Source organism: Larimichthys crocea, chromosome I, assembly GCF_000972845.2.
Source record: "Larimichthys crocea isolate SSNF chromosome I, L_crocea_2.0, whole genome shotgun sequence".
Lineage (NCBI taxonomy): Eukaryota > Metazoa > Chordata > Actinopteri > Sciaenidae > Larimichthys > Larimichthys crocea.
Genome location: NC_040011.1, coordinates 27,120,730 through 27,146,796, shown reverse-complemented (window position 1 = coordinate 27,146,796; position 26,067 = coordinate 27,120,730). Strand labels below are relative to the sequence as shown.

The 26,067-nt window shown below is 39.7% G+C and overlaps 1 protein-coding gene across 4 annotated transcripts; it reads left to right on the top strand.

Moving 5' to 3' along the window:
* The first annotated feature begins 659 nt into the window (after positions 1-659).
* arhgef6 (Rac/Cdc42 guanine nucleotide exchange factor (GEF) 6) lies at positions 660-24,915 on the top strand. Of its 4 annotated transcripts, none has more exons than XM_027279730.1 (22): positions 660-949; positions 2,026-2,109; positions 3,900-3,984; positions 6,687-6,808; positions 7,015-7,216; positions 7,524-7,576; positions 8,128-8,222; positions 8,440-8,535; positions 9,082-9,204; positions 11,627-11,765; positions 12,013-12,072; positions 13,687-13,833; positions 15,002-15,088; positions 15,198-15,279; positions 15,855-15,970; positions 16,147-16,326; positions 17,392-17,412; positions 19,142-19,238; positions 19,968-20,054; positions 20,178-20,274; positions 20,581-20,635; positions 22,346-24,915. In XM_027279730.1, exons 1-22 carry the CDS (start codon positions 785-787, stop codon positions 22,466-22,468), a joined length of 2,316 nt encoding a protein of 771 aa, XP_027135531.1. In that variant the 5' UTR covers positions 660-784; the 3' UTR covers positions 22,469-24,915. The 4 variants fall into 4 exon arrangements, with proteins under 4 accessions (XP_027135531.1, XP_027135528.1, XP_027135533.1 ...); XM_027279727.1 differs by having other exon boundaries at positions 661-949; positions 20,175-20,274; XM_027279736.1 differs by lacking the exon at positions 660-949 and adding an exon at positions 1,756-1,864 and having other exon boundaries at positions 20,175-20,274.
* The last annotated feature ends 1,152 nt before the right edge of the window (positions 24,916-26,067 follow it).

Below are 26,067 nucleotides of genomic sequence, written 5' to 3'. Positions count from 1 at the left end.
GAACACAGGCCAAGGATTTGCTCAAATTCATTTTGTTGTTTTCAATAAAGACTTTAAAACGAGCTTTGTGTTTGTTTTGTCATGGAAGAAAAATGCAATTCTAAGTAGGTGTGTGTGTGGTACAAGACACCAGAAAGTGTTTTTGTTTATCTACATTTTGATTTGGGGGCTTTTCTAATGCTAGTTTAAGTATACATTTTACTGAATTTCTTTATCTATTGAGGCCTACTCATATCCTCCTGCAAATATCATAATTGAGTGAATCTAGATTATTTATGGGTTGACATAACAAAGGTCGTTAAGCTTTTATTGCTATCAGAAAACATACGCTGTTTAAGTATGGCTCTGCTAAGTGAACACAAGCATGCCACATGTCACATATCCTTATGGCCGATTGTTACAGTGAAGTGGTACATGTTTGTCTTGCAAAATCTGCTGATGGACATCAGATATCACTTTCCGGGTGCTGTTTTCTGATCCCTGCTGCATTTCAACATGTAATCCAATATGAGAGAAAATGCCCTCTGCCAGCATGTGCTGCTTCGCAGAGGAAACGGACTCCTGTCTATTGTTGAGGTGCCTATTTGCCAGTAGGGGTGATCATCAGTTTTGCGTATAGAAACAGCGTCGTCCTTCCCCCCACCGCCTCTTTTTTTTTTTTTTTTTTTTTTAACTTGTAGCAGAAGTGCGGATGTGAGTTGCATATTGATACGGAACAGGCCGCCAGTTTTTTTTTATTTTATTTTAGCAATGTGTGCTTAGGCAATGATCATATTGTGGAGCTATGAACCCAGAGGAGCAGACTGTAACGTGGTTAATATCACTTGGGGTGCTCAGCTCGCCTAAAAAGAATATAGCGGACCCGGAGGAGTTTTTGAAAACATCGCTGAAGGATGGGGTCGTCTTGTGCAAGCTCACGGAGCGGCTCATACCTGGCTTCACACCCAAGGTGAGTTGTTTATTTAAGTTAACTCAAGTCAACTTGTGCCAAAATGATCGACGACTGCTGGTGTGAGGAAGGGAGGGGTTTGATTAAACTGATACCAACAAGAACTTCTGCCAGCAGCAGGCCTTTCATATGTGTAGCTCCCAGCAACTCGAGCTGTGAAGTTATTTTTTTTTCATATGATCCCATTCTGCATCGAAATACAACTAATAATTGGTGTATTTCCAGACATGAGATTTCAAGATGTGGTTTCCTGTGAAGCGAGGAAATGTTCCGCATTCTTGATGTGACTGAGTTGGTGTGCAGGACAAATTTCGCTAGGGAAGAAACACTGAGCCGTGTTTGGGGGAGATGAAGCGAGGTGAATCCACGGGGGTGGCAGCTTTTAAACCAACTTTCTTTTGACGTGTTAAATGAACGTTAATAACATTTTTTTTTGTACTTAGTTAGTTGAGATGACAAAGTTGATAATCATAAACAACAGTTGCAAAGGCGCTTCGTCACTTCCTCCTGAAAGGCTCGGCTCTTCCCGGTGCGGCCTCCCCCCCCCCCTTCAGAGAGAGCGGGCCGTCAAGGCAACGGCTCACCAGAATAAAACCGGAAGTAGTAACTTCTCTCTTGCGTGATTTACTGTCACCGCTTGTTTGTTGTCTCTTTCTGTTTCTGGTGTCACGCGTTATTCCAAAAAGACTTTTCCGGACTGTACTCTTTTTTAGAAAGCACTCAGTTCTCCTTCTCGTTCATAGTCGAAGGCTTCGACGAGGCCGTTAACGGCGGTTTTATTTTGAAAGTTTGGAAAAAAAAGTGAGCGGATGTTTTGCTTAAATCTGTCTGCTTTGACCATTTATGTGGTGTTAATGGTTATGTATGCATGAAGGAGACGCAGGAAGAATCCACAGTTATTCTGTGAACTGTAAGGTAGCCACATTTGGATCAGTGTTTATGCGTTTTCACGTGTGACTGAAATGACAGTAACTGTTAGCATCGGCGTGAGATAAGTGCCTGTGTCAGATGTCTATCTGTCATACTAAGCCCGAGCTCTGTGTTTATATATTTATTTCCTGTGTGTGTGTGTTCAGTACTGTCAGGATCCGAGATCTGAATCCGACTGCATTTCCAACATCAAGGAGTTTTTAAGAGGATGCTCGTCCCTGAAAGTGGAGGTAAGTTTCATGCACAAACCGTACGATGTTTTCACATGACCTGATCTCTCTCTCTCCTCCTTCTTTCATGTCCTCACTTACCCCTCACTGCAGTTTACAGACAAGACTTTTAAACTCTTGTTTGTGTTGCATAGTGTTTTCCTCACACGTCCATGCTGTCACTCACTCCCACTGACCAGACAGGAAGGTTCACTGTTGTCTCTTATGACTTGTGCTTCAGTTTTAAAAATTAGTTTTCAACATTGTTTACGTCCTTTTTAAATTCTCTCACATGCTGTGTAGACATTGCTGGTTTTTAAAAACTCTCCTCCACGTACCCTGCAGATGTTCTAATATTGGAAATGGGGGGGGCAAATCATTTGCAGATGTTGGGAGTTTTCCCTGATTCTTGTACCAGCCTGTTTGTGACTGCCACACTGACAGTAATTTCTCCTTCAGCTTTATAAATAATTCTTTCTGGTCTTGAATCACATCACTCGGTTTTCTTTAAACAGCTAATTGAGTCAGCAAGCCTGGCTCATTGCAAAGTCCAGTGGTTCAGTAGTTCTGCCCAGCTGGCTTGTTATGTCTGGGAGGTCCCCCTTTTCTTTTATCCACCAACCTCGCCTTAACCCATAATTAGACCTTTTTGCGGCCAGGCAGTAGCTTATGGACAGAAGACTTTAGAGAGCCACTGTGAAATGTATCAGTCAGGGGTTGTCTATGGCGCTACAGCGAGCCCTACCCATCCTTCTGGTCAGTGATGCGATCATGGTTAGAGAACTTTTTTCTTGCCTTTTTTTAGCCATAGGAAATAGTGCCTGTTTGCCCTATGACTGCACAAAAGGGAGCAGTCCTCCTGCTTTCACTTCTGCCTCGAGATGCAGAAAGAGGAAGTGCCAATTACAGCTCCAAGCCTCTGATTTTTTTTGCTGTGTTATGAAGTGCACATGATGATTTATTTGGTCAGATTTTTATACACTACTGCAGTCATTCGGAGTAACATGTATTCAGAACCTGAGTCACTGGAACTACTGGCCCTAACCACATTCAAGATGTCAATACTGGCAACAGTTGTTACCGATCACGATCAATACTGTGATGTAAGACTCCCCCATTTTGTCTGCAAATAGGTTCTTCCGGTGTTTTTTTACTTTTAAAAACCAGTGGAACAAAATCAATATGCATAAAGAACGATGATGTTCTAGCTATTTTGACACGATGATGTGTAAATCTTGGAAGTCGTGTAGGACCCTAAGGCTGATCTCCCCCCCACACCTTGAGATGTATTAGTCACACTTGCTTTACTCTGAATGATGTTGTACGCAACTCATGACCAAGCCTCTACTACTCAAACTCTATATTTAAGATGTTTTATTTAAAATGTGAAACCTTATCTGCCGGAGGAAAGAAGATAGCTGCCTAAGACAGAGCAAGCAGTGTGACTGTATGTGTGTGTGTGTGTGTGAGCATCTACGTGTGCAGAGTGAATTACAAATGAGTCTGGCGCTGTCTGGTTTATTACACAAAATATGGGTCATGCTAAACATGTCATTTTTTATCTCTGTCTTGTTATAGACTTATTCAAATCCCTGTGTGCGTTTCATTTGTGTGTGTGTGGCTTTCTATTGTTATTGCCACAACCAAGAATGAGCATCTGTGTCTCACTGTCTGTGCGCGCTTAACAAGTGTTACCGCTTTGAGCCACGAGTAGAAAAAAAGACTTTCCTTTCTTTCACTTCTGATGGATTCCAGATGGTTTGGGGTTTGTTTTGGTCTAATAGCATCTTCTCTGTTTCTTTTCTATACAGGGGTTTGAACCAGAGTGCTTATACACTGGCGAGAATTTTGGCAAAGTACTGACCACTTTGCTGGCAGTCAACTTTGCCACACAAGGTAAGAGTTTTGCAGTCTCTCTCTGTAACTCCAGTCCTCAATATTGGGCATTGACTGATTGGATTTTGTCCTCTCTCAAGCATCAAACAGTAGTAAGAAGTATCAGTTTTCAGATTAGAGGATCCACCAATAAAAGGAAAACATGAATTCAATGAATGTCTCTAGATGATGCTATGCTGCAAAAATGCTTCTTCGATGTTCATACCGTCACTTGATGCAAATATTACAATTAGGAAGCTTAGATGATAATTCAACAATACAAGTAGGCGATGTCTTTTAGATAGATACATAGATAGATATACTTTATTTATCCCAAGCTGGGAAATTATAGTGCAGCAGCAGCATTACACAAAGTGACAAGTGACAACAAAAAATAAAAATATACTATAAAGCAAACTATACATAATAAAATATCAAAAAAGCAATAGTAAATACGATAAAATAAAATATATTGTACAGAGGTATATACAGCAAGTTGGCAGTGTTGAGTGTTGGCAGTGTCTTATTTATGTCCTATGATTGTGGTCATTTTTACTGACTTTGTCCATGCAGCCATGATTTGGGTGTGTTACCCATGGGCAGCTGGCATGGCAGTGTGTGTTTGTGTCATGCTGGGTGCCATATTTACTCATGTTCATCCATAGTTTGATACACGCTGATTTTTTTTGTTGTTGTTGTTCATTTCACATTTAAATTGAGCTCAAATTGAAGTAAAATGCCTAATATTACTGAATATGAATGTATCGCTTTTAGACACACACACCCTTCTCAAGTGCATTTCCTCAATAAGGATGCAGCATAAAATGGTTCGCAGTGCAGCAGCAGTTTAGGGCTAATTACTTCACGCGAGAGTCCTTGTTTGGGGGCACTGAAGAGGTAATACCAGTCTCATTCCAGTTTGCAGCTCACAGCTGCCAGAGAACCAGCAGCCCTGTAATTATTTAGTCAGCGTTTTTAGACCAATCTGCCACCTCTGCACGCTTCATAATAAATGCATATTGTTCCAGGCTGTTTGAATAGGATAATATTAGTTCTGCATCTAATGATCATTTTCATTATTTATTATTGTCAGAAAATTGCAAAAAATGACCTCCACACACAGTTTTGCCAAACCCCCTCAAATTGCTTGTTTTGTGTGACTAACAGGACAAAGCACAGATACTCATTTATTCATGACAATAGCAGAAAATGTTCCGTGTTTGTGCTTGATAAATGATTAATTATCAAAACTGTTGTAAATACATCCCAGTCTCTTGACCCATCGATGAATCGTTTAGTTTCACTACACTCTGTGATCTTACCCTCCTCTGGTGTTATGTTACATTTGCTATGACTTTGTTAAAGCGTGATCAATCTCTTGGGTGCACTTAAGTGAAGGGGAGGATGTATGCCACAGTGTGAGATGTGGACCAGAAGCCTCTGTGAATGCTGGGCTCTGCTTGATATGCAAATCTTTTATAGGCTGTCTTTGCCCAGCAGCTGTTCTGCCATCTGCAAAAGTGAACCTGATTTGAAGTGGGGTAGTCCCAAGTTAGTTGATCTGATCAAACGTAATTTACTCATGATGCTCTTCCAAGCCCGAGCTTTGCCTCATGCGTGTCTTTGCAAGGCATTTCTGTCTGTTTAGAGTAAATGCTTTTGAACAACCGCAGAGCTCAGCTGACAGAAGGGCTTGTTCGGCTTCTGTGTGTGGGGAGTGGTGTCTGCAGTTCATGCGGGCTGTCCCACTGCCTTCAGTGTCCTTTCCATCATACCAGTTAGGTGTCAGTGTGATGCACCCTGGCGTCTCAGCATATGGAAAACAGTAGGGAAATGTCCAGCCTTTTCCTATCTTAACATACATCGGATAGATTATCTGCTGATGAAACAAGATTACACAAAAGTATTACCATTGTATGTTTTACTATCTTTAAGTGAAAGTAGACCAAAGCACTTATCTGTTTCATAGTGTCTGAGTTGAACTCCTTATTCAGTCTGAATTAGAGGTTACTTAGGCCAATGGTGCACTCTAATTATTTGTGATTCATCTATAATTTGCACACGGATGAGACAGTGGACCTGGCTAGCATCCACTTGGCATTTGATAGGGAGTCTTCCGACAGTGTGCTTCTGCTTGTTAGCCCGTAAGAAGATGCAGGCCTGCCATGTGTCACTTTTCAAATGAGTTCTGGCAACACAATTGATACCTCTGTCAATGCATCCCAGGGACTGCACTCACACTGCAGGACAGCTGGCAGCTCCTGACCCTAAATCACTGTTCATCTGCTGCAGTGGCTCAGTGATGGCACTGTAGAGGGGTTGGGTGTCTGTTACATAAATTTGATTTTTGAAGTCACTCACTGAACTGCACTTCAGATGAGAGGCAGGGTTGGAAGAAATTCTGTTAAATGTGTATCAGTTTATCAAAATGACAGTATTTGCTTGATCTTACTTTGGAGCAGAGTGCCGGTTTTGGTTAAATCAGATGATTCTATCAGGCATTTGCTACTGTGTAGCGTGTGTGTGTTTACTGTCCTGGGGCTCTGCAGAGCAATGGACCATAGTCACATGAATTATTATCAAGTTGTCAGCCCCTAAAGTATGTGCACCTGCGTCAACTGTGATTATGACGATGTGTGTTTTATGTCATTCACCTGATGAGGACAAGACCAGCGACACAGGAATGTAACTAAAATTTGTATTTCCTCTATGTTTGTCCCTAGACTGTGCTGCTGAGAGGTCATGTCCGCAGTCCGGTGCTGCGTCTCCTAGTCAGTCGACATCTTCACACGCGCTCTCCTCGGCCAAATCCAAAGGCTCTCTGCGTAGACAATCCAAATCAGTGGTATGGTCTTTTCTACATATATCTAGATATTTATGCATTCACTGTTTGTGTGCACACGTGACTATATGTTGCATTCCCATGTACAATGAAGAAATAATTCTGCAAACAGAAGCGCAAAACATCTTCAGTGCACTGTATACATGCACATACATAGAGATCATTTTGCTGATGGAGATTTGTGTTTGTGTCGCCGACCTTTCTAACAGGAGATGTCTGAGAATGGTGGAGGTGGGCAGATGGTGAAGGCTCGCTTCAACTTTAAGCAAAACAACGAGGATGAGCTGTCATTCAACAAAGGTGACATGATCCTTGTGACGCGGCAAGAGGAGGGAGGATGGTGGGAGGGCACACTCAATGGCAAAACGGGCTGGTTCCCCAGTAACTACGTCCGGGAGATCAAACCCTGCGGTGAGTTGGGCCAGCATTCGAGAGCTCTTTAGTCTCAACATTTCGTATAATATCCATTTTGCTAAACTTGCAGGGCAGTTTGCATTTGACACCTTGTGTGTGTTTTGTAATGGACCACACATGTTGCAAAACAGAAACGTAGCTTGGCTTCCTGGTCAGAGAGGGATTGCATCATGTTCTAAAATCATTTCAAAGATTAGGCTATTATTGTCTGGCTATTCAGCATGAATGGTCTTTAAAATCTTTTTGATGATCATTATGATGAAGTAGTTCTGAGGAGCTCTCTGATTCTTATTTATCTCTACAGAGAAGCCTGTGTCTCCTAAAGGAACTCAGCTGACTAAGAACTACTACAGTGTGGTGAGTCAACATGATTATGCAGGGCATATAGATGTGTATGTATGTGTGTATGTGTGTGTGTGTGTGTGTGTGTGTGTGTGTGTGTGTGTGTGTGTGTGTGTGTGTGTGTGTTGTGTGTGTTCTTTGTCCTTCTTGTATCATGTTTGTGTCATTTTTTTTTCTTTCTCCTGAGATATTTTGGTTGTTGGTTCACACCTGTCCATATATGAAAGTGCTAAAAAACAGTAAAACCTGAAAAGGTCTGGAAAATAATGGTTGTAACTCATGCTGACTCCATTTTTTAATCAGCTGCTTCCTCATTCATATTCCAAAAATACTCCATAATACTACATATTAGTTTCAACTTTATGAAAAACTCCAAGCTATTTTATCCAGTTTGAATCACTTTGTTATTTCAATTTTTAAATGAACTAAAGATAAGTTTTGTGGACTAATACAGGCAAAAAAATCATCCAGATCTTCCTGATTATTAACCAGTTTTACCTGAAATCTTTGCTTTCCTGGAATCTCATAGCATCAAATTTATATATTAAATATTCTGCTCTTTGCAGGTGGTACAGGACATCTTGGAACATGAGCGGGAGTTTGTCAAAGAATTACAAACAGTGCTGAGTTGTTATCTACGACCCCTGCAAGCCAGCGACAAGTAAGAGCAATGACAGTGAGATGTGATAGATCCAGTAATAGGCTAAGGCTCAGGGCGTTCTTTTTAGTCAACATATGAAATGAAAAATTTCAGAAATAAATGAATATTCTAGAATTTACTGGAACTGTAATCAATTACGATGCTTCCATTCTATCATTGTGCATGTTTGTAGACATGTGTTATTGTCTCCTCTTATGCTAAACATGTGTACGTTCAGGCTGAACAGTGCAGACAGCGCCACCCTTGGTGGAAACCTGGAGGAAATCCTCACCTTCCAGCAGGCGCTGTGTGTCGCTTTGGAGGACTGTACCAAGTGAGTTATGCTGTACACATGAAAACCTTTTTATTAAAACCCTCTCAATGGAGTGCAATGTTTAACCGAACCTACTGTGCTTGTGCTGAGAGAGACGATCAAATGCATTCAGAAAGCCACGGTATCTCATTTCATACACCGCACACATACAATACATTACTGCAAAGTGATCCGCAAAGCATACTGTGCTTGATTATATTTTTGCAATCTGTTACTTCCTCTTAAAGATGACTTCCTCTTCATTTCTTCATGCTATAGATAGAATTTGTAAAAACTTCTTTTAAAATAAGAAATTCGTATTCCATCATAGTAACTACACAGCCCAATATATTTTTTTTATTTTACATTTTCTTTGAACACACTGATAGGAAAGTTCTGCACGTCCTTTACTGCCTTCATGCGCTGTGGCTGCCTTGGGGGAAGTAAGATGCATTCATACATTTTAGAATGTATGGTATGCTTTGAAAAAATGGCCTATAGCAATGTGTGTCACAGATTTCACCTTTTTACCTGTCTAACCATGTCTCCGTCTCTCTGACTTTGCAGAGTCTCGGAGGGCCAGCAGCGAGTGGCTGGCTGCTATTTAAACCTAATGTGTCAGATCAAGACTCTGTACCTGGCTTACTGTTCCAGCCACCCTTCAGCTGTTTGTATCCTCACTGATCACAGGTCAGTGCCTGCACACAAAACATTCTTTCACTAACACAGTAAAGAAATCATGAAGGTATTTTGAGAAATGGGAAGAATAATCCAAAAAGTTACAACTTTTTACTTTTTCTGAAACATCCTTCAAACTGTAATATAAACCAACCTGGGGTTGGGGTAACAACACGATGAGTTGAAGGGGCTATCAGTGGATTTCCTGGGTAGAAAGTAAGAGGGAAAAATATATTCTTCATTCTTCTTTATTCTAAAATGTTTCACTTCTCCTTAGTTTTTTTTTTCTTGTGCAATACAGTATAGTTTTGCCTCTTTGGGCTCATAAAAAGTATTCAAATGAAACAGTCTGAGAAAAGACAAATCTATCTACTCTTCAACCATCTGATTGGTCGATTGAGGGGGGGGGGTCTGCATGTTATCTCTGGGTTAATCGGCCACAGTGCATTGTGCATAAGCTATCACCATTACACAGTGTTGCCAAGCAAATGATTTCATGCAGTTTGACCATTTACCGTTAGTTTACAGCTATGTCTATCAGGTAAATTTACATTAATTTGCAGTAACACACACACACACACACACATACTGGTGAGGATTGCAGAGCAAACTGGGCTCCCGTACAATAACAAAGCTAATGCAGCATAAACCACTGCAGCACGTTGCCAACATCTAACCTTCTACTCGTGTTATTTATTTGTCTTTTTGGCTCCGTCATTTAGCTTCAACAGTTTGCCCACATTAAGAAAGCAGTCATTTGTGAAATGCACACACAGCACAACGGTCTCCATTCAGTTGTGCGATTTGTTTCTGTGAGAACATTTGTTGTGTAAATGTATTTGAGTAATGTTTTCATCCATAATATTTCTTCTAACAATAAACTCACTCAAAATAATTAAAAAAATTCATCAGGTCTTCATATGTTCTTCCCACCATCAAATATAATGAATAAGAAGTGTTTTCTCATCGTGAAAGTAGAATTTGTGATTATCCAATCACTGAGGATTTGGTTGCACGAGAGCATATCAAGAAAAAGACCAGAAGGTGCCAGCCTTAGAAGGTTGAGAAACTAGTATCAGTTTAACCACCAGACTTTGCATACTTACCCATTGTTTTCGCAGTATTTGTTTCATTTGTTTGAGAAAAGTTTATATGGATCGCTGCTGTGTGGTTACAGCACACGGTAGCTGTTTTCTACTGATGAGCTGTAGTTCAACTTTGAACCACACGATGGCAGACAGCACATATGTATACGATTCGAGGCTAAACTCAGTCTGAGCTGGTGTACGGTCCCTGTGCGCTGAACGTTATACTACAGTCCAGTTACTTTTAAAATGCATCATTCTAGATGAGAATTGACCTCCTTTTATGAATCTGCATCACAGTCACTGTTAAATAGAACAATGGCCATGGTGCGGTTTAAATGATGCATTGTAGAAGTGGCTTGTCTGGTTCTGCACTGTGAGCTGCAGTTTAAGTTGATTTACACACAGGAAGACGACTGTTGACAGGATATATGAAGTTGTGGTTATGTTGACAGGCAAGCAAGACACTTTTTTTTTTTCACAGTAAGCACATTTGCATTTCAGTTTCAGGCGGCCTTTTGTGACATTCACATTTACCCGATGTTACATGGTATTGCTGCTACAGGGTACTGTAGGATTGACGCTTAGGTCATAGAGATCATGGAAAATCATGAATGGTGTTACTTTCGAAGCAGGTCCTTCAGGTTTGCAGTGAAGTGAACATGTCCCAGTCCAGTTCCAGCAAATGTAAAAAAAAAAAAAAAAAAAAAAAAAGCTGACCTAAATATGCGCTGCCTTTTTACTGCAATGGTTAACGCTGTTATATCTGCCTGCCGGTCCTTTATCGCCCTGCACGTTTTCACCACAGTGTTCTTGGTCAGATACAGATATACATATGAGACTTATTTTCCAGTCCTCTGTAGAGAGTTGTTTATCTGACACGTATTATCTAGAAATATGACAATGACACTATACTACAGAAACAAATCTATTATCTATGCTAAACATGATCCCATACTTAGAAACAGTTAAGTAGTTTAGCTCATACTGGATTAAATTATCTTAAATTAACCCACACAGATAACACAATGCTTGATTAATGACTCTCTTGCACTATGTAGCATATTTGACTTATGATTATTATAAAAAAATATTGTTATTGTTTGTAAATGAAGTTTCTGCCAGTCCCAGTGTGTGTGCGTATAATCTGGGCTCACAGATATATATCATAATTTTAGATTTATATTTTTAATATTTATCATTCAGACAGCATTTTATCTAGAGAGTACTTCAAATGACATGGGAAACCTCATCTATTACAATGCAATCAGATTCACTTTTGGGCAACATTAATGGTTTTATTGTTCCAGCAATAATCTAAAAAATGTATGTCTGTGTGTGTTCAACAGTGAGGAACTAGACAAGTTCATGGAGAGTCAGGGAGCCAGTACTCCAGGGATCCTGACCCTGACCACCAGTCTCAGTAAGCCCTTCATGAGATTGGACAAGTACCCCACCCTGCTGCAGGAGCTGGAGAGACATGTAGAGGTACAGCAGAACATAAACATAAATTTTTTATTCAATTTACCATCAAAAACTAAATGACGTGATGTCTGACAATGTATGTTAGTAGATAGACTAAAAGAAATCTATTTCTTTCATTCTCAATGTCTGACTTCCTTTTGTGTATCACAGCATGCCTAATATAAAGACATGTCTCTCTTTAATAATATGAGGACGTTGAGTTCGATATAGACTTCTTTGGTTGATCTGATGCATTGTTCTTTCACCGCAGGAAGCCCACCCAGACTATGCTGACATTGTAAAGGCAACAGCAGCATTTAGGAGCCTAGTGGTAAGTCTGTGACACCCAGGGGGGGCTCTGCATAATCAAACTAGACTCATGCCATATCACCATATCTCCACCAGGGATTAGACTTCTTTTTTTAATCAGAACTAAACAAGCTTGTGTAAAACATCTTGTAAGCCTCCCATGTCTGTTCTTCATTATTGAATTGTAAATTTACTGTGCATGAAATAAATTTACTTTAATTGAATTTATGCTATTCTCCTGAGAAAACCTTTTTTCCACTATTTGTTTAGAGTTACTATTGTGTCACCTTTGTCGGTGGATGGGCCACACACAAATTATAATGTAACGTAATGCGGCATTTCATAATTAGGCACAGCTCTAAAAGTGTGTTTAAATGCCTGAGCTTTTTCCCAGCTGCATGTTGGATGATCATGTCGTTCCTACAAGTGGGTGTGAACCGAAATACCATTTTAAGAAGAGTTGGATAAGAAACAAGCAACCACAATGTACACGAGTGAACATCACTCTGAGACACTATTTCCCCGGTATAGGTACGAGTTCCTAGTAAGAACAGATGAGGTGACTCACATGTGTCTCTTCAGCAGGGCTGCACAGGAAAGCAGGGAAAAAAAAAACATCACAGAGGGTATAGACTATCGTAATTTGCAAGTCTCATTTTTCTTTGACTGTTTTGAATGTGTGGTTGGGTGGGCAGGCGTTTAAGAAATGCCAGTTTAATCTCATCTGCAGTGCTTCGTCTAGAGATTCTCTTTTGTATAATGTGCAGTGGAAAACGAGAGTGATGTTGCATTGTCATTTTTACTGTTTAAAGAGGGAGAGCCCCTGCCTACCACCTGTTCTGAAAATGTTCTGCTACTATGTTGCAGGTTACTCCATGTACTCCTGACAAAGAAGTAGGAAAAAAAAAAAGCATACATTGTAAATACTGAAGTAAATCGTTATGTTTTTTATAGCTATAACCATAGTTGTGGGGGGTGGGATAAGTCCCTGGTGCCCATTACTCAGAAATTCTAAAGAAGAAAAAGACAGGAAACCACATTTTTCAACAAAAGTTCAGTAAACAGAAGTACATATGCCCTTTACGTAACTAGACAAATGATTCACTGGGTATGCCCAGTGAATTCCTCACTGGGTACACACAAATCTATGCTTAAACCATGCATATGAATGTTTGACGCACAAATCTGGGATCCATCAATATTTTATCTGAATTTGAGCGTACTCTGCAAACAAATGCCATTACATTACATTGCCTCCTGCCATGTGCACACAAATGATGAAGGCCTTTGGCAAATGTAAACACACCTTAAAAGTAAAATTGAAATTGCACATATATAACAGATGTTAATCAAAGTCTCCTTTTCAAGTGTGACCTGGATGCGATAACGTGTTAAAGTAACGTGATAACGTGTTAAAGTAATAATTGAGCACCAATTTTGTAATCAGTGTATCAGATATTTGATTTTCTGTGACATTGACTGAATTCCTTTCACATCTAGAAATGAATAATGAATAGCAAAGTTATTTCCCAATCTTGCCAAAGACGCTGTGTGTATCTCAATGTGTAGTGAATTATGAAATAAATTGTCATCGCCATCGTCTGAACTATATATTTGTGTGTGTATGTTTGTATAGACACAGTGCCAGGATCTACGGAAGCGCAAGAATCTGGAGCTCCAGATCTTATCAGAACCAGTGCGAGCCTGGGAAGGAGACAGCATGAAGAGCCTTGGTCACGTGGCGTACATGTCCCAGGTCCATGTGAAAAATGGGTCCAGTGAGGTGAGATATGTGCCGGGTTTGACACACAGTTCAGGATGAATAGAAGTAACATGAATTCGTTGGGATTTGGCTGAAGTTTTATTCAGTCAAAGAGGGAAAAAAAAATGTGTGTATATTCAGGAGAACATCCATGTGCTGCTTTTTATTCCATTTACCATGATTCTTCATTGTTCTTTCCTTTCATGAGCAACGTAATCTATAATCATCTTGTCCCTCCACTGTCTTCCATCAGCTCTTTATGTTTCATTTTGTGTGTGTTGCCTGTGGTGTTTGTTGCAGGTAGGTATGGAGGAAGCGTTGCCTCGAGTGCTCGACATTTGTTTGACTAATTCGAAATCTGACTATTACGATGCGCACAGTGCGTGATAAAATCTGCTCTCTTTTGCTAATCCAGTATCCCGTTCAAAGTATCAAAACGGGAACCTATGTAGGCCACACAAACCATAAACAAGCCATCCCCTCTTTGTTGTGTGGTTTTTGTGTAGGGGTGGACTAAATCGGTGGTTGGAAGAAGCCCAAGAGACACATTTGGATTCACCCTCTCTTAATCAGTCAACCACTTTCCGACCACTATACCAGTCACCAAGCGTTTTGAACTCAACCTTCTTATTTTCCATTCATGCCACAGCTTTGCCAAACTAGTACCTAGTTGCTCACTTGAGATGAGATATACTGTTGTCAGCTAGAATGATGGTTTTGCATCTGTGGGTGGGACATTAACTAGAATTTGCTTTTTGACAAACAGCATAAGGAATGGGTTCAGCTGCAGCTGCTTTCCTTTCACTGACAAATTAGACAACATTGACTACTAGTGAAAACCAACCAACCCGCCAACGTGTTGCAATACTTTATTACCTATGCTCTTGGTGCCATTTTCAGGTCTGTCAGCAGATTAAAAGGAAAACTACTTCATGTTTCATGAAACATGGTGGAAGGGTGTCACATGGGTTAAATCACAAGGCTGATATATAAGTTGTATTTTACTTTTGTTAAAATTGCAAGATGGGTCGGTAGTAATACAGACATATAGTGCTTGCAGATTCTGCATGTCATAGAAGACTTATTTTCAGGAACTATGCAGATTGATCAAAATCACTGTAAATGTGCTGGTGTGGACGCATTAACTCTGCATTCACATTCCAACCAAATCTTTATCTTTCCCTTGCAGGAAAAGGAGGAGCGCTATCTAATGCTTTTCCCTAATATGTTAGTCATGCTCTCCGCTAGTCCCCGGATGAGTGGCTTTATTTATCAGGTGAGGTACACCGTACAACAAACGTTCCTTTTTGTGGGGGATTATTTCATTTCTATCAAGATGTACTACATATCTCTAACTATATCCCCTATTTTTTTGTCCCATTCAGGGGAGACTGCCGTTGACAGGCACCACAGTAACAAGACACATGGAGGAGGCAGACCTTGCCCACTATGCCTTTGACATCACAGGTTTGCATCTGAAGCTCTGCATAAAATTATGACCGATGAGTTGTAACCCAGATGAATAATCTTAGATCGAGCGTTTGCTTGCTGGAAAACTGAACATTTTCTGGCTGCTGAGGCAGCCCTTCTCCTTGTAAAACATCCGTGCTGCTGTCTCAGTAAAAGATAATCAAACTTGCCCTACTTAGAAAGAACACATTTGTTACACATTAGAAAACAAATTAGATGAAGCATATCATCCAGATAATCCAGTAAACATTACACCTTAAATTGATAATCTCATCTCAAAGTATTAAGTATTAATATTAAAGTATTAAAGTCTCCACCACAAAAATCACCTTCATGGGCCTCACACTGTGTAATCCTCCAGGTTTGACACTGTCCATTTTGTTTTTAATCACGTATTTGTTACCTTCACGCGGAATTTAGCATTACTGCATTTTGATCCATCATGGTTTCATCAATCTACAAATGACACCTGCATACCCTGTTGTGTGGTTGTGTCGTTGGTTAATTCTTGTCAGCCATGTGTAACTTTCCCTGAAAGAAATGCGTGTGTTGTGTGTGTGTGTGTGCGGCAGGAAGCATGATCGACCGTATTACAGTGTTCTGCAGTAATGCCCAGGAGTTACAGGAATGGCTAGAGCACCTTCAGCCCTTTACCAAAGGTGGCAGCCCTGCAGGAACAATCTCAAAGGTCAGGACACACAATCACACTCACACACTCACACACATATACAGTTAAAACAATAGCAAAAGTGAAAACTGCAAATGCTGAAGTGTGAAAAACTTTAGACTCATCTTTCGGTGGGTTTTACACATTTAATGTATTCCTTCCTGTCGACTGAGTGTGTGTTTGTTTGCTCCATGTAGGCTGTGGAAGGCAAGTCGCTGAGCATGGTCGGTACCCCCACTCACCTGTCCCACCTGGGCAGCCTCAGCGCTGTCAGTCGCGGCCCCCTGGAACCACCAAAGATCAGCAAGCCCTGGTCTCTCAGCTGCCTTCGCCCTGCGCCCCCCCTCAAACCCTCAGCTGCACTTGGCTACAAAGAGGTAGGAGGTTGTAGATTTTGTTTAGATGTGCAAACAAACCTACACAAAGCTCGATATGCATCTCCGCTAACCAAGTCTTAAAACACACTATTAGTCAGAAACCGCAAGAAGTCCCCCTGCATCCTGTGTTCCTGTCTCTACTTCATTCAGACTTCTTGACCTCTGGTTTCAAAACTTTCCACCACGCACACACACGAATAACACACATGAAGTGGCCATACAAACATTTTAGTCTAGTGATCCAATCTGATCTGGATATTCCGTTTGATTTTTATCTTCCCCATGGTAACAGTTTATATGTTTATGATAGTGATATGTGGGCACAGCCTCCTAAACTGTTCTTCTGATACTCTGATAACAACAGAAAAACTTTCACATATATATCTATATATAGATTGTAATTTTGCAAAATGCGTGGGCTGACTTATTAATTATTCAGTGAAATAAATAGGTTTAAATGTAGCGCGTGTGTGTGTGCGTGCGCGGAGGATGGCACTGTATGATTATGCTCTGAGTAATCACAGAGTGAGTGGCGCTGGAGACCATTGACTGTAGCAGTAATTGTTTTTTGTGTTCTCTCTCCCTTGTGCTCACTCTGTGGTTCACGTGGGAGGTTATAGTTTTAACACTTTAAAAGTTTCACTTATGATGGGCAGTCGAGTCATTCTATTGTTGAATACATATCTATCTACAGTAAACATGTGCCTCAGCACTTTTCTGACAACCCGTAATCCAAAAATGACTCTGCCTCTGTACTTGTTAACACTAAATCCTCACATACTCCTACACTCATTCTTGAGAATAGAAGCAACCAAGCTTGTCTGGGTCTTTTTCGGCATGCGTAGTCCTCTGATTTCATAACTACCTCTCTGGCGATCTCCCCATTTCTCCTTATATCTTCCCTTTTTTTTTTAAACGTTGTAATAACCCTAAACTAAAAAATAGGCGAATAACAGAGGGGGGTGTAAAAATGTTCACCATTAACTCTCCATCACATCCTTCGCTCACTGTATTTTTCATGCACATTTCCCCTTTTTCTCTCTTTCTCCATCCTGCCTTCTGTAGAGGATGTCTTATATCATGAAGGTAAGGTTTAGATCTCACTGTGTTTCTATCTGTGTCTGTGTGTGTGTGTGTGTGTGTGTGTGTGTGTGTGTGTGTGTGTGTGTGTGTGTGTGCGTTTGCTCCAGTGTTGAGCGGGCATGCCATTGCTCTGTTTGCTTTACTTCTCCCTCATTGTCATCTGTTGGTTTCCTGTTTTCTGTAGCCTGGCGTGTCTGCTCTTTCTCTTTCTTCTCCCCATTCTCTGCAGTGAGACAATGTGTCACTCACTGTGTGAGGTATCAGCTATGTTTAAAAAAAACAAACATGTTTTGATGCAGCAATAGTACTACTTTCTACAAGGGGTGCTATTTTTGGAAATCTAGACACGGTGCACTCAAGTCGACAGTCATTCAGCCCTTTTTTTTTGCACGATTGAATGATCAGCAGCCCAAATATGCTGTTATAGTTTTAATGATGTCTTGTGGTTTTTCATGTGTACTGGTGTGTTATTTTATCAGCCATAGCGACCCACATTCATTATTCACCAGCTGGCTTTGAACAAAATTCCAAATGAAATGCTTAAGCTTCTCAGGTGTCTGCTGCAGTTGTTTAACATGTTGGCCATAATAACTTTTAAGGCCTGCGCCTTGTGTCTGTAAGCTTCTTGTAAAGTATTTCTGCTCCCAAGCGGCCGTAAAAAAACGATTCTGCAGCTTTAGAGTGACGCAAACCTCACAGAACACGTGTAGACTGTGAATTAGACGCTGTTCGTGTGCTCCGAGCAGATCGATGGCGTGAGCGATCTTTGCATAAAGAATCGCAGCGTGGCGGTGAATTGCTATTGGAACACAACCCGCCGTCACCTCTCCTCCCACTGTCAATGAGCCTCCAGAGGACCAAACCATCGGAGGAAAGAACCTCAGGTTGACTCAGGGAAACGTGCTTTCTGCTGTGCACATGCATTTATGTGAATTCCTTGAGCCAGTTCAAAGAGACATGAGGCAGTCAGTTATTCCTTCTGATTCTTGTGAGGGACTTTTAGGAGTCTGTAGTAGTTTCCCCATGAATTGGTTTACTACCTATTTTCCTTTTGCACCTTTGGTGAAACGTCTCCCTTCCAGCTATGGGCGTGGGGCAATTTACGTCATGTGAGGTTTTCTAAGAAGATGACACACCACCTGTCTGCACTAACTAGACAGTTAGTCATGGTTACGGGCTAACTTATAGTGAGCTAATTATTCATCACACCTCACCTTTTAATGTGTTCAGGAGAGGAAACTAAACTCAGCTCCGCAACAATGACAAAAGAAATCTCCCATCTCGTCTCTCATTCATAAAACCACATCATTGTGGCTTGATTGAATATAATAAATATTGTGGTCACATTGTGGCTTTTGTAAACACTGTATCCCACAGGTAAATCAGAAATGTTTGAAGTCAGTGATGCGTTCTATGTTATAAGTGGGGAAAAAACGTGAAAATATTATATTAAAATTACTAAATGTGATTTGATTTTTGTTTGTATCGCCCCGTTAGGCAGGTTTTCTATGAGCACAGACAGATTAGCCGGCTCATTTGGTCATCACCACTCGCTTGCTGCCTTGTTTGTCGATGGAATTTTGTTCTTTTGATGTTGTTTGTTCATGAGGGATGCGCATCCTTGTAAGCTTGCCTTCTGTTTGGTTTGGAGCCTTGGCTTTACAGGTGTGTGTAGCAGTGTGTGTGCTTGTGTGGAGAGACATGTATTGAATTTAATGTTGCGCTCCTACAGGACTCCAGCAAGAGCCCGAGGCCCATGAAGAAGTTTCTGCAGGGCAACAGGAAGAAAGAGAGGAAGCCCTCTGATGACGAGGTTCAAACAAGGAAAAGTAGGACTTTTATCTTAATATAATATCAAATATAAGAGATTGCTTAATGTTGTGGAATCAGTTCAAAGGAGAGAAAGTGCATGGGAGTCCAAGATGCCTCATGCTGAAAAGTTTATTGAAGCTTGATCAAGGAGAATAGAGGATTTATTAATACACTTGTTGCATGATGCCGCCTCAATTCTGAAGAAGCTGTCTTCTTAGGCTCCTCTGTATGTCGATATGAATAGTGATTTTACTCAATGAATCTACAGTATAAGATGTTTGCCAATTGTTTATTAGTCTACACACAAGGTAATATGTTTGCCCTTCGTGGTCTGACCTTGTTATCTGACTCTAGAGGTTTCTATGGCATGTACATATCCGTTGAGTGAGATCCTCTGACCTCGGTTACCATAGTAATGATCAGAATGGTGCCTGCTTTCCTAAACACAAACAACTCAAGGTGAAAAGTCAGTGTCTCCATAATCATCTAAGATTTGACACTGTTCCTACAGCGATCTCAAGAAATATGGAATTATAGCTGAAGTAAATGTACAACTACGGATTTTGTAAAAATTAAAAGTGTTCTTTCATCTCATTGAGTCATCAAGGAAATCAATAGTGCCACCTGAGGCCTCTGCAGCCCATTTATTTTACATGTGTATATAGAAGAGTGCACCATCTGCTGAATGAAGCTTTTAACTTTGTATTAATAAGGATGATGATATGGATAATGTCTGATTTTGACAGGCACAGCCGCTCTGGAGGAGGATGCACAGATACTGAGGGTGATTGAGGCATACTGCACAGGGGCCAGCCTGCACCAGACCACCGCAGGTGTGTGTTTGTCTGAGAACGGTTGACACAAATAGTTTCTTTAGTACCTTCTTAGATTGCAAGCCATGATTCAAGGGTTCCCATTAACTTGTGTGTGTTTGTGTGTGTATGTGCATGCAGCAGTACGGAAAGATTGCGTCCCTCAGGTGCTTCTGCCAGAGGAGGAGAAGATCATTGTGGAGGAGATGAAGAGCAACGGGCAGACGGTTATTGAGGAAAAGTATGCATGTTATTACTTTGGAAAATAGACTTTTATTACCTTGTTGTGTAACGGTGACAAACACAGCAACAGGATTTGCCATTATTTATATCTGGATCTTGATTTTCTCTGTAATTACATTCAGAAATGTGATATTGATCCTAATCATGCTGTTGAGGCATAAATCTTCACACAATATGACCTTTTAGTTGGAAGCCAGTATAACCCAGATAAACAAACGTGTTAGTAAACTGTGTTTTAAACGAAAAGGAAAAAAATACTGATTGTGGTGCAGAGCTTACTGTATTTTCCTGGTATTTCTTTCAGGAGTCTGGTTGATGCTGTGTATGCTTTAAAGGACGAGGTTCATGAACTGAAAAAGGTAAATGCGCACAGTGGTTTTCACAATATGTGAAATGTTTGTAAATGTGTCAGGGACAGTCCTGTGACCTACTTCTTAACGTGTTGACCTGTTAATAGTTTTGGGGCGTTAAAAATGTGGTTGAAAGATTGACTGACTGATTTTTCTCTTTTTTTACATACACATTTTTTTACGTAATATTTGCATATTAAAATAAAATAAACCAATACAAAACAAAAGTAAAGTGTAGCATGTAGTATTTTACTAGTATGAAATTCAAGTCTAGATTTCAGAAGCTTTACAGTCATAGTTATAGTTCTTATCTTGAATAACTATCTCTACATTGAATAGTTTCCAGATTTCTTCATAAACATTTACTGTACTTCCTTATAGCGTGTCATTTTTTCCAAATGCTGATGTATTTTGGCTAATATCTTTTTCCAGTTTTGAGCAATAATTTGTTTTGTTTTTCAGTGAATGAGGGAACATTTGCAAATGACCTATTTTGTGATCATATTAATAACTTCTCTCCGAAACTCTTCTTTTAGTTTTTTTTAAAAACTCTGTTTAATCTTTCAGTACAGGCCCACAAACAATGAATGAGAGAACATTTAGACTCTTCACCTACAAAGCCAATGGAAACCCAAATCCACAACAGCCTTCTAACTTATGTCATTTTGGGTCTTGTACATAATAGTAATCATCTAAAAAGTATTAGGATTTAGTTTCAATCCAGATTTGAAATATTGTCATTTAAGTTTTTGTAAACTTTCCTGATTCTGGGTTTGAATTCAGCTTAGTTTTGCTCAGACATTTATCATGCAATTAACAAACTAGTAACCAAGAATATTTTGGTAAAATTACTGTTTTTGTCCTGTCTGGCAGCTTAAAATAGATGCATAAATGAGAGCTGTCTGACAGAAAAGTAAAGCAGAGAAAATATTCTAAATACACTTAAAGTGATAGATTTTTAGATTTAAGGTACCTATAATACATTTTACTGTGTCACCCCCATCCACAGCAGTACATTGCTTAGCTGTGCCAGTACTCCTGAGGTTTCCCCATGTGGTTATGAACATTTATTTTCACTCAGATTTTTGTGGATGCTTAATGACATCTTCTACTTTGATTTGTTTGCTTTTACAGGAGTTACATAAGTCTACATAATCCAGTTGCACTGATGCAGCTGTTACTAAGCATTCATTGTTTGTGTCTGAGCCATAACACCAGCTTCACCACGTCTTCAGCGGAAACTTCATTATCACCTCCATCGCCAAACTTTTTTTATGTTGATTTTTTTTTTTCCAAAAATCTCAATCTCAACTTTTTTCTGATATTCATGTTTTTGCTATAATTTCATCAAAGCCAATAATTTGACATACATCATGTAAAATATTGCCCCAAATGGACTAAAACCAGATCACGTGTTCCCTATATTAATTGCTAATTTATCTTTATCTTTGTCATGCTGGGCACAGTAGGTTTAGCTGTGTAATACTCATTTTATGTAACCTAAAAAAACCTTTTTAGATAAAGCTTTGAGTTAAAGTTAATTTGCAATTAAACGATAAACTATAAAAGTAAAACTAAAGAGGAAATTAAAAAAAACGTTATTTGAAATAAAAAGTAAATAAAGCATGCCAAACTATATCGGCTTACTGATATATAGGTCCGTCTGTAAAGTTTTTGTGAACAGAACATTTAAATGCTGTCACTGTAAATGTTTTACAGGAGAATAAGTGGATGAAGCAGTTTCTGGAGGAGGAGCAGAAGTCTCGCAAAGAGCTGGAGAGAGTTGTTCGAAAGCTGGCCAAGCAGAAGAATGATTGTGCTTGGGATGACGGCGGCCACTGAACACATCCATACAATCATCCTCATCCTAGCGTGGCTGTGTGTGTGCGCATGGGTACATTTATGTAAGCTCGGTTGTGGAGGGACAGAAAGGGTCAGGTCTGTGTGTGTGTCTGTGTGTATTTGTGTATCCACCTATGTTGCATTTCCATATTTCAGTCATGCAGAGTTGGACCTCCCTCTGTGACAACAATGCTTGGAGTGTCTTTGCTTCAAATGCTGGAGCATGATTTGACATTTTGATGAAATCTAACCTGTCTTCCTGATCCAGCCTCACTAGTTGTGACTACGAATTTGCCTCTTCATGAAGCAGCTCAGCTAAGCTATGACTGATCAAGTGGGATGTTTGTCAAAACGATACTGTCTCTTGGTGACTGGCACTGTGAACACTCCCCAGCAAATGGAACAATTTTGGACAAGGACGAAACAAGTTCTCTGCTGCTTCTTTTGCTTCATTTGGAAATAGAAAACGGAGTACAAAGCCATTAAGGTGTTCTCCTGCATGCACTTCTGTTACCAACGGGACTGATTCTCTTCCCTTCACATCGTGACCTTTTTTTTTTTTTCTTTTTTTTTTATCATTGTAATATTTTATTTGTCACAAGGGACCCCCAGTAGGGAAATGGGTTCATTGAGCTTTCATGAGTTTGTGCATTTTTGTATTCTAGACACTCACAAGTTTCCAGAACCATTTTCTAGGTGTTTAAGCAAATCAGACCGGTTTGCTCAACATTCAGTTCCAAATGCAGCCCTTTCACTGTTTATTTAAAAATTGCATGAATGTACAGTGTTTCTACAGTATGAATTCTGCATCAGAAATGTGATAATCAAGATATTCAGATATATAGTCCAAAGCTATCAGGGATGCAGCCGCATAATAGAATAGAAAAGGCTTAACTATGTATTATTCATTATAAAAAAAAGTAAGTAAATAATGACAAAGATGTCACTCCTACACTTCTTACTAAAATGTATTCAAGTATCATTTTAACATATTAATTACATAGGCTTGCTTTTTTTTGGATTTTTTTTGTTTAAATATTCTTTATTTATTGTTCACCCAGACATTTAATTGTGGTGTTAGCCTTATAGATACAGTTTTGCTGCCTTTACATCAGTGTGGAGTTTTGTTAACCTACACTGATGTTTTAAAGGCAGAGAAATATCATTGTTTTGCCCAAGGGAAAATTGACATTTTTGTCGTTATAAAAGAATAAGAAATGACTATAATAAGGAGTCTGACTTGAGAATTCAGAGGCTTTTGTTTGCAGTCTGCATGGCCTCCCAACAGGTTCCTGCAGAGCCGATGGAGACCGACAAGGAAATAAACAGAGAGAGATATATTTGTGGTTGTAGAGTAGAGCTTGATTGTTTAAGTGCCTCCCGAAGGGTTTGATAAAGAGTTTAAGTCCAGACTGAGACTAAATGCATGATTTATAATGAAAGTGTCACAGGTGGTTTGATGTAATATTTCAATAAGTGGGTCAAGCTTGTTGGGTATATTTTGGGTCTGAAAAGCATACAGGGCTTCTTTAAGATGCAGCCTCTTTACAAGGACCCGCAGCGGTACATTTCCTCATGAGGTTGAGTGTGTGTGCACTGTCAACACTGTTACCTACTTTTGCTGCACTGCAGAGAAGCAGTGGCTGCTGTTGAAATGCAATAAGTGACTGCTTTACTGACTGACCTCTGGGTTAGACCCAGCAAGGTAGGCCAGAGAAATTGCAATAATAATAATGAATGAATTAACCCAATTTATTAACCAAAAAGGGCCAAGACAATGTGGTTCAGACACCACACGGTTAGGCTATTCATTGTTTTCCATTTGCCTTTTTAGTCTCTTTGTTTTGATGATTGTTTAAAGGTCACTGATAAGGTCCCGATTTCACAAATGATCCAAAATATAATAATATTGTAATACTGTACAATCTCTCTTTTTGCTGTTTTTGTGTGCAGCTCTTTACAGGGACGTCAGAGCACTGTGCAGGGTACAAGGCAAGCACAGGTACATCTGCAGCACAGTCAGTGTCTTGATCAGGGGCACTTCAGCAAGGAAAAACTGCTTCATCAGTTGCTGGAGCAAGATCATTAAATTAGTTATTCCTATTAGGACTCTTACAGAAGCTCTGCTTACTGTACAGATGTGTGACTCTGTCTCATCATATGTTCTCCTTTGAGATTAACATTATTGCTGTTCCTGTACTGCAAATTGTTTTCATTAAGTACCACATACTCTAGTTTTCAATTCCCGATAGCCCCAGTGAGCACTTACTGGTGGAAAGGCGGTTGAACTCGGTTTTAATCTTGTCTCCAGATCACTGTGTGTATTGTTTTTTGAAAGGTTGTTCTATGCAATTATTGTTGTTGCAAGTATTGTAATGCTTTGTTTTTCTAGACACTCTGTACTTCGTGTTTGGTATGGTCATTCTTTTATTAAAAATTTAATATAATATAAGTGGCGCACTTGACATCAATTTTACCATGTGAGAAATGGAAACCCACACAGCATCGACTGCACGTTCCCTCCTTCTCATGCTGGAAAATCCACCAAGATAGGCTTTTCCATGCAGCAGTCAGCACATGTGCAACTCAGGATTTTGTAGGTTGTTCAGATTCGGTAGCAAGAAACCCTTTACAGGATGGAAGGAGTGACTATAATATATGACATCCTGTGTGAGTGTGCTGCCTCTGCATCTCTATACACACCTCCATAGAGATTCACACTTTCCATGCTGTTCAGCGCCACCACAACTGACATGTGAGATGCACTGCCACTGTAGGTTTTGTATTGTTTCACACACTAACTTGGGTTGGTGGGTAGAACTTATTTTACATTACTCATTAGGTATTTGTATTAGTCACCAGACAGGTTAAATGTCTTATACCTAAACTTATACCTGTAGCCCACAGGGTGTACAGTAATTGAATAAAAAACAGGTCAAGGTTTAAACTGTACATGTACATTTTAATAAGAAAATTACAGTGATTTTTTTTTTTTTTCATGTTTTAATTCATTTAATTCAAATACATACTGATATATTTCCAATCCCATCTTAGCATTTTAGCCTTTTACCTTTTGGGAGCCAAAAGTGTAATCCATATAGTAAATGCTACGTCTACAAACATTTGTGTCAAAGTTTTATTATCATTGCGAAGTAGTGCCTATATTTATTTATTTTTTAAATCAGTCTAAATTTAAACTATCATCAGATGACAATAAAGAACAGAAATGAAAACTACTAAAAATAATTTTCAAAAGTTTGATAGACGATTATATGGAAATGAACTGAGCTCATCGGTTGCCTGGAAATAAAGAAAAATACATTGCAAAAGTGCAGCGTCTGCAGTTTGCTTTGAAACTATCGACAATAAAATCCTTTCAAAACTTATGAAATAACTTATAAAATATATGATTTGTAATTACAGATTTGTTGACACTGAATTTCCCAAAAAGATGATCATTCCTCTGCCACTGAAAACATGCATGCAGCATGCAATTTGATGCATACTGCATATGTCATAAGTATAATAACCTACGAGTGGTTACGTACATCCTGAGTGGTCCTGTTTCTTGTGGCTTAGCATCATGAGAAAATGCATCT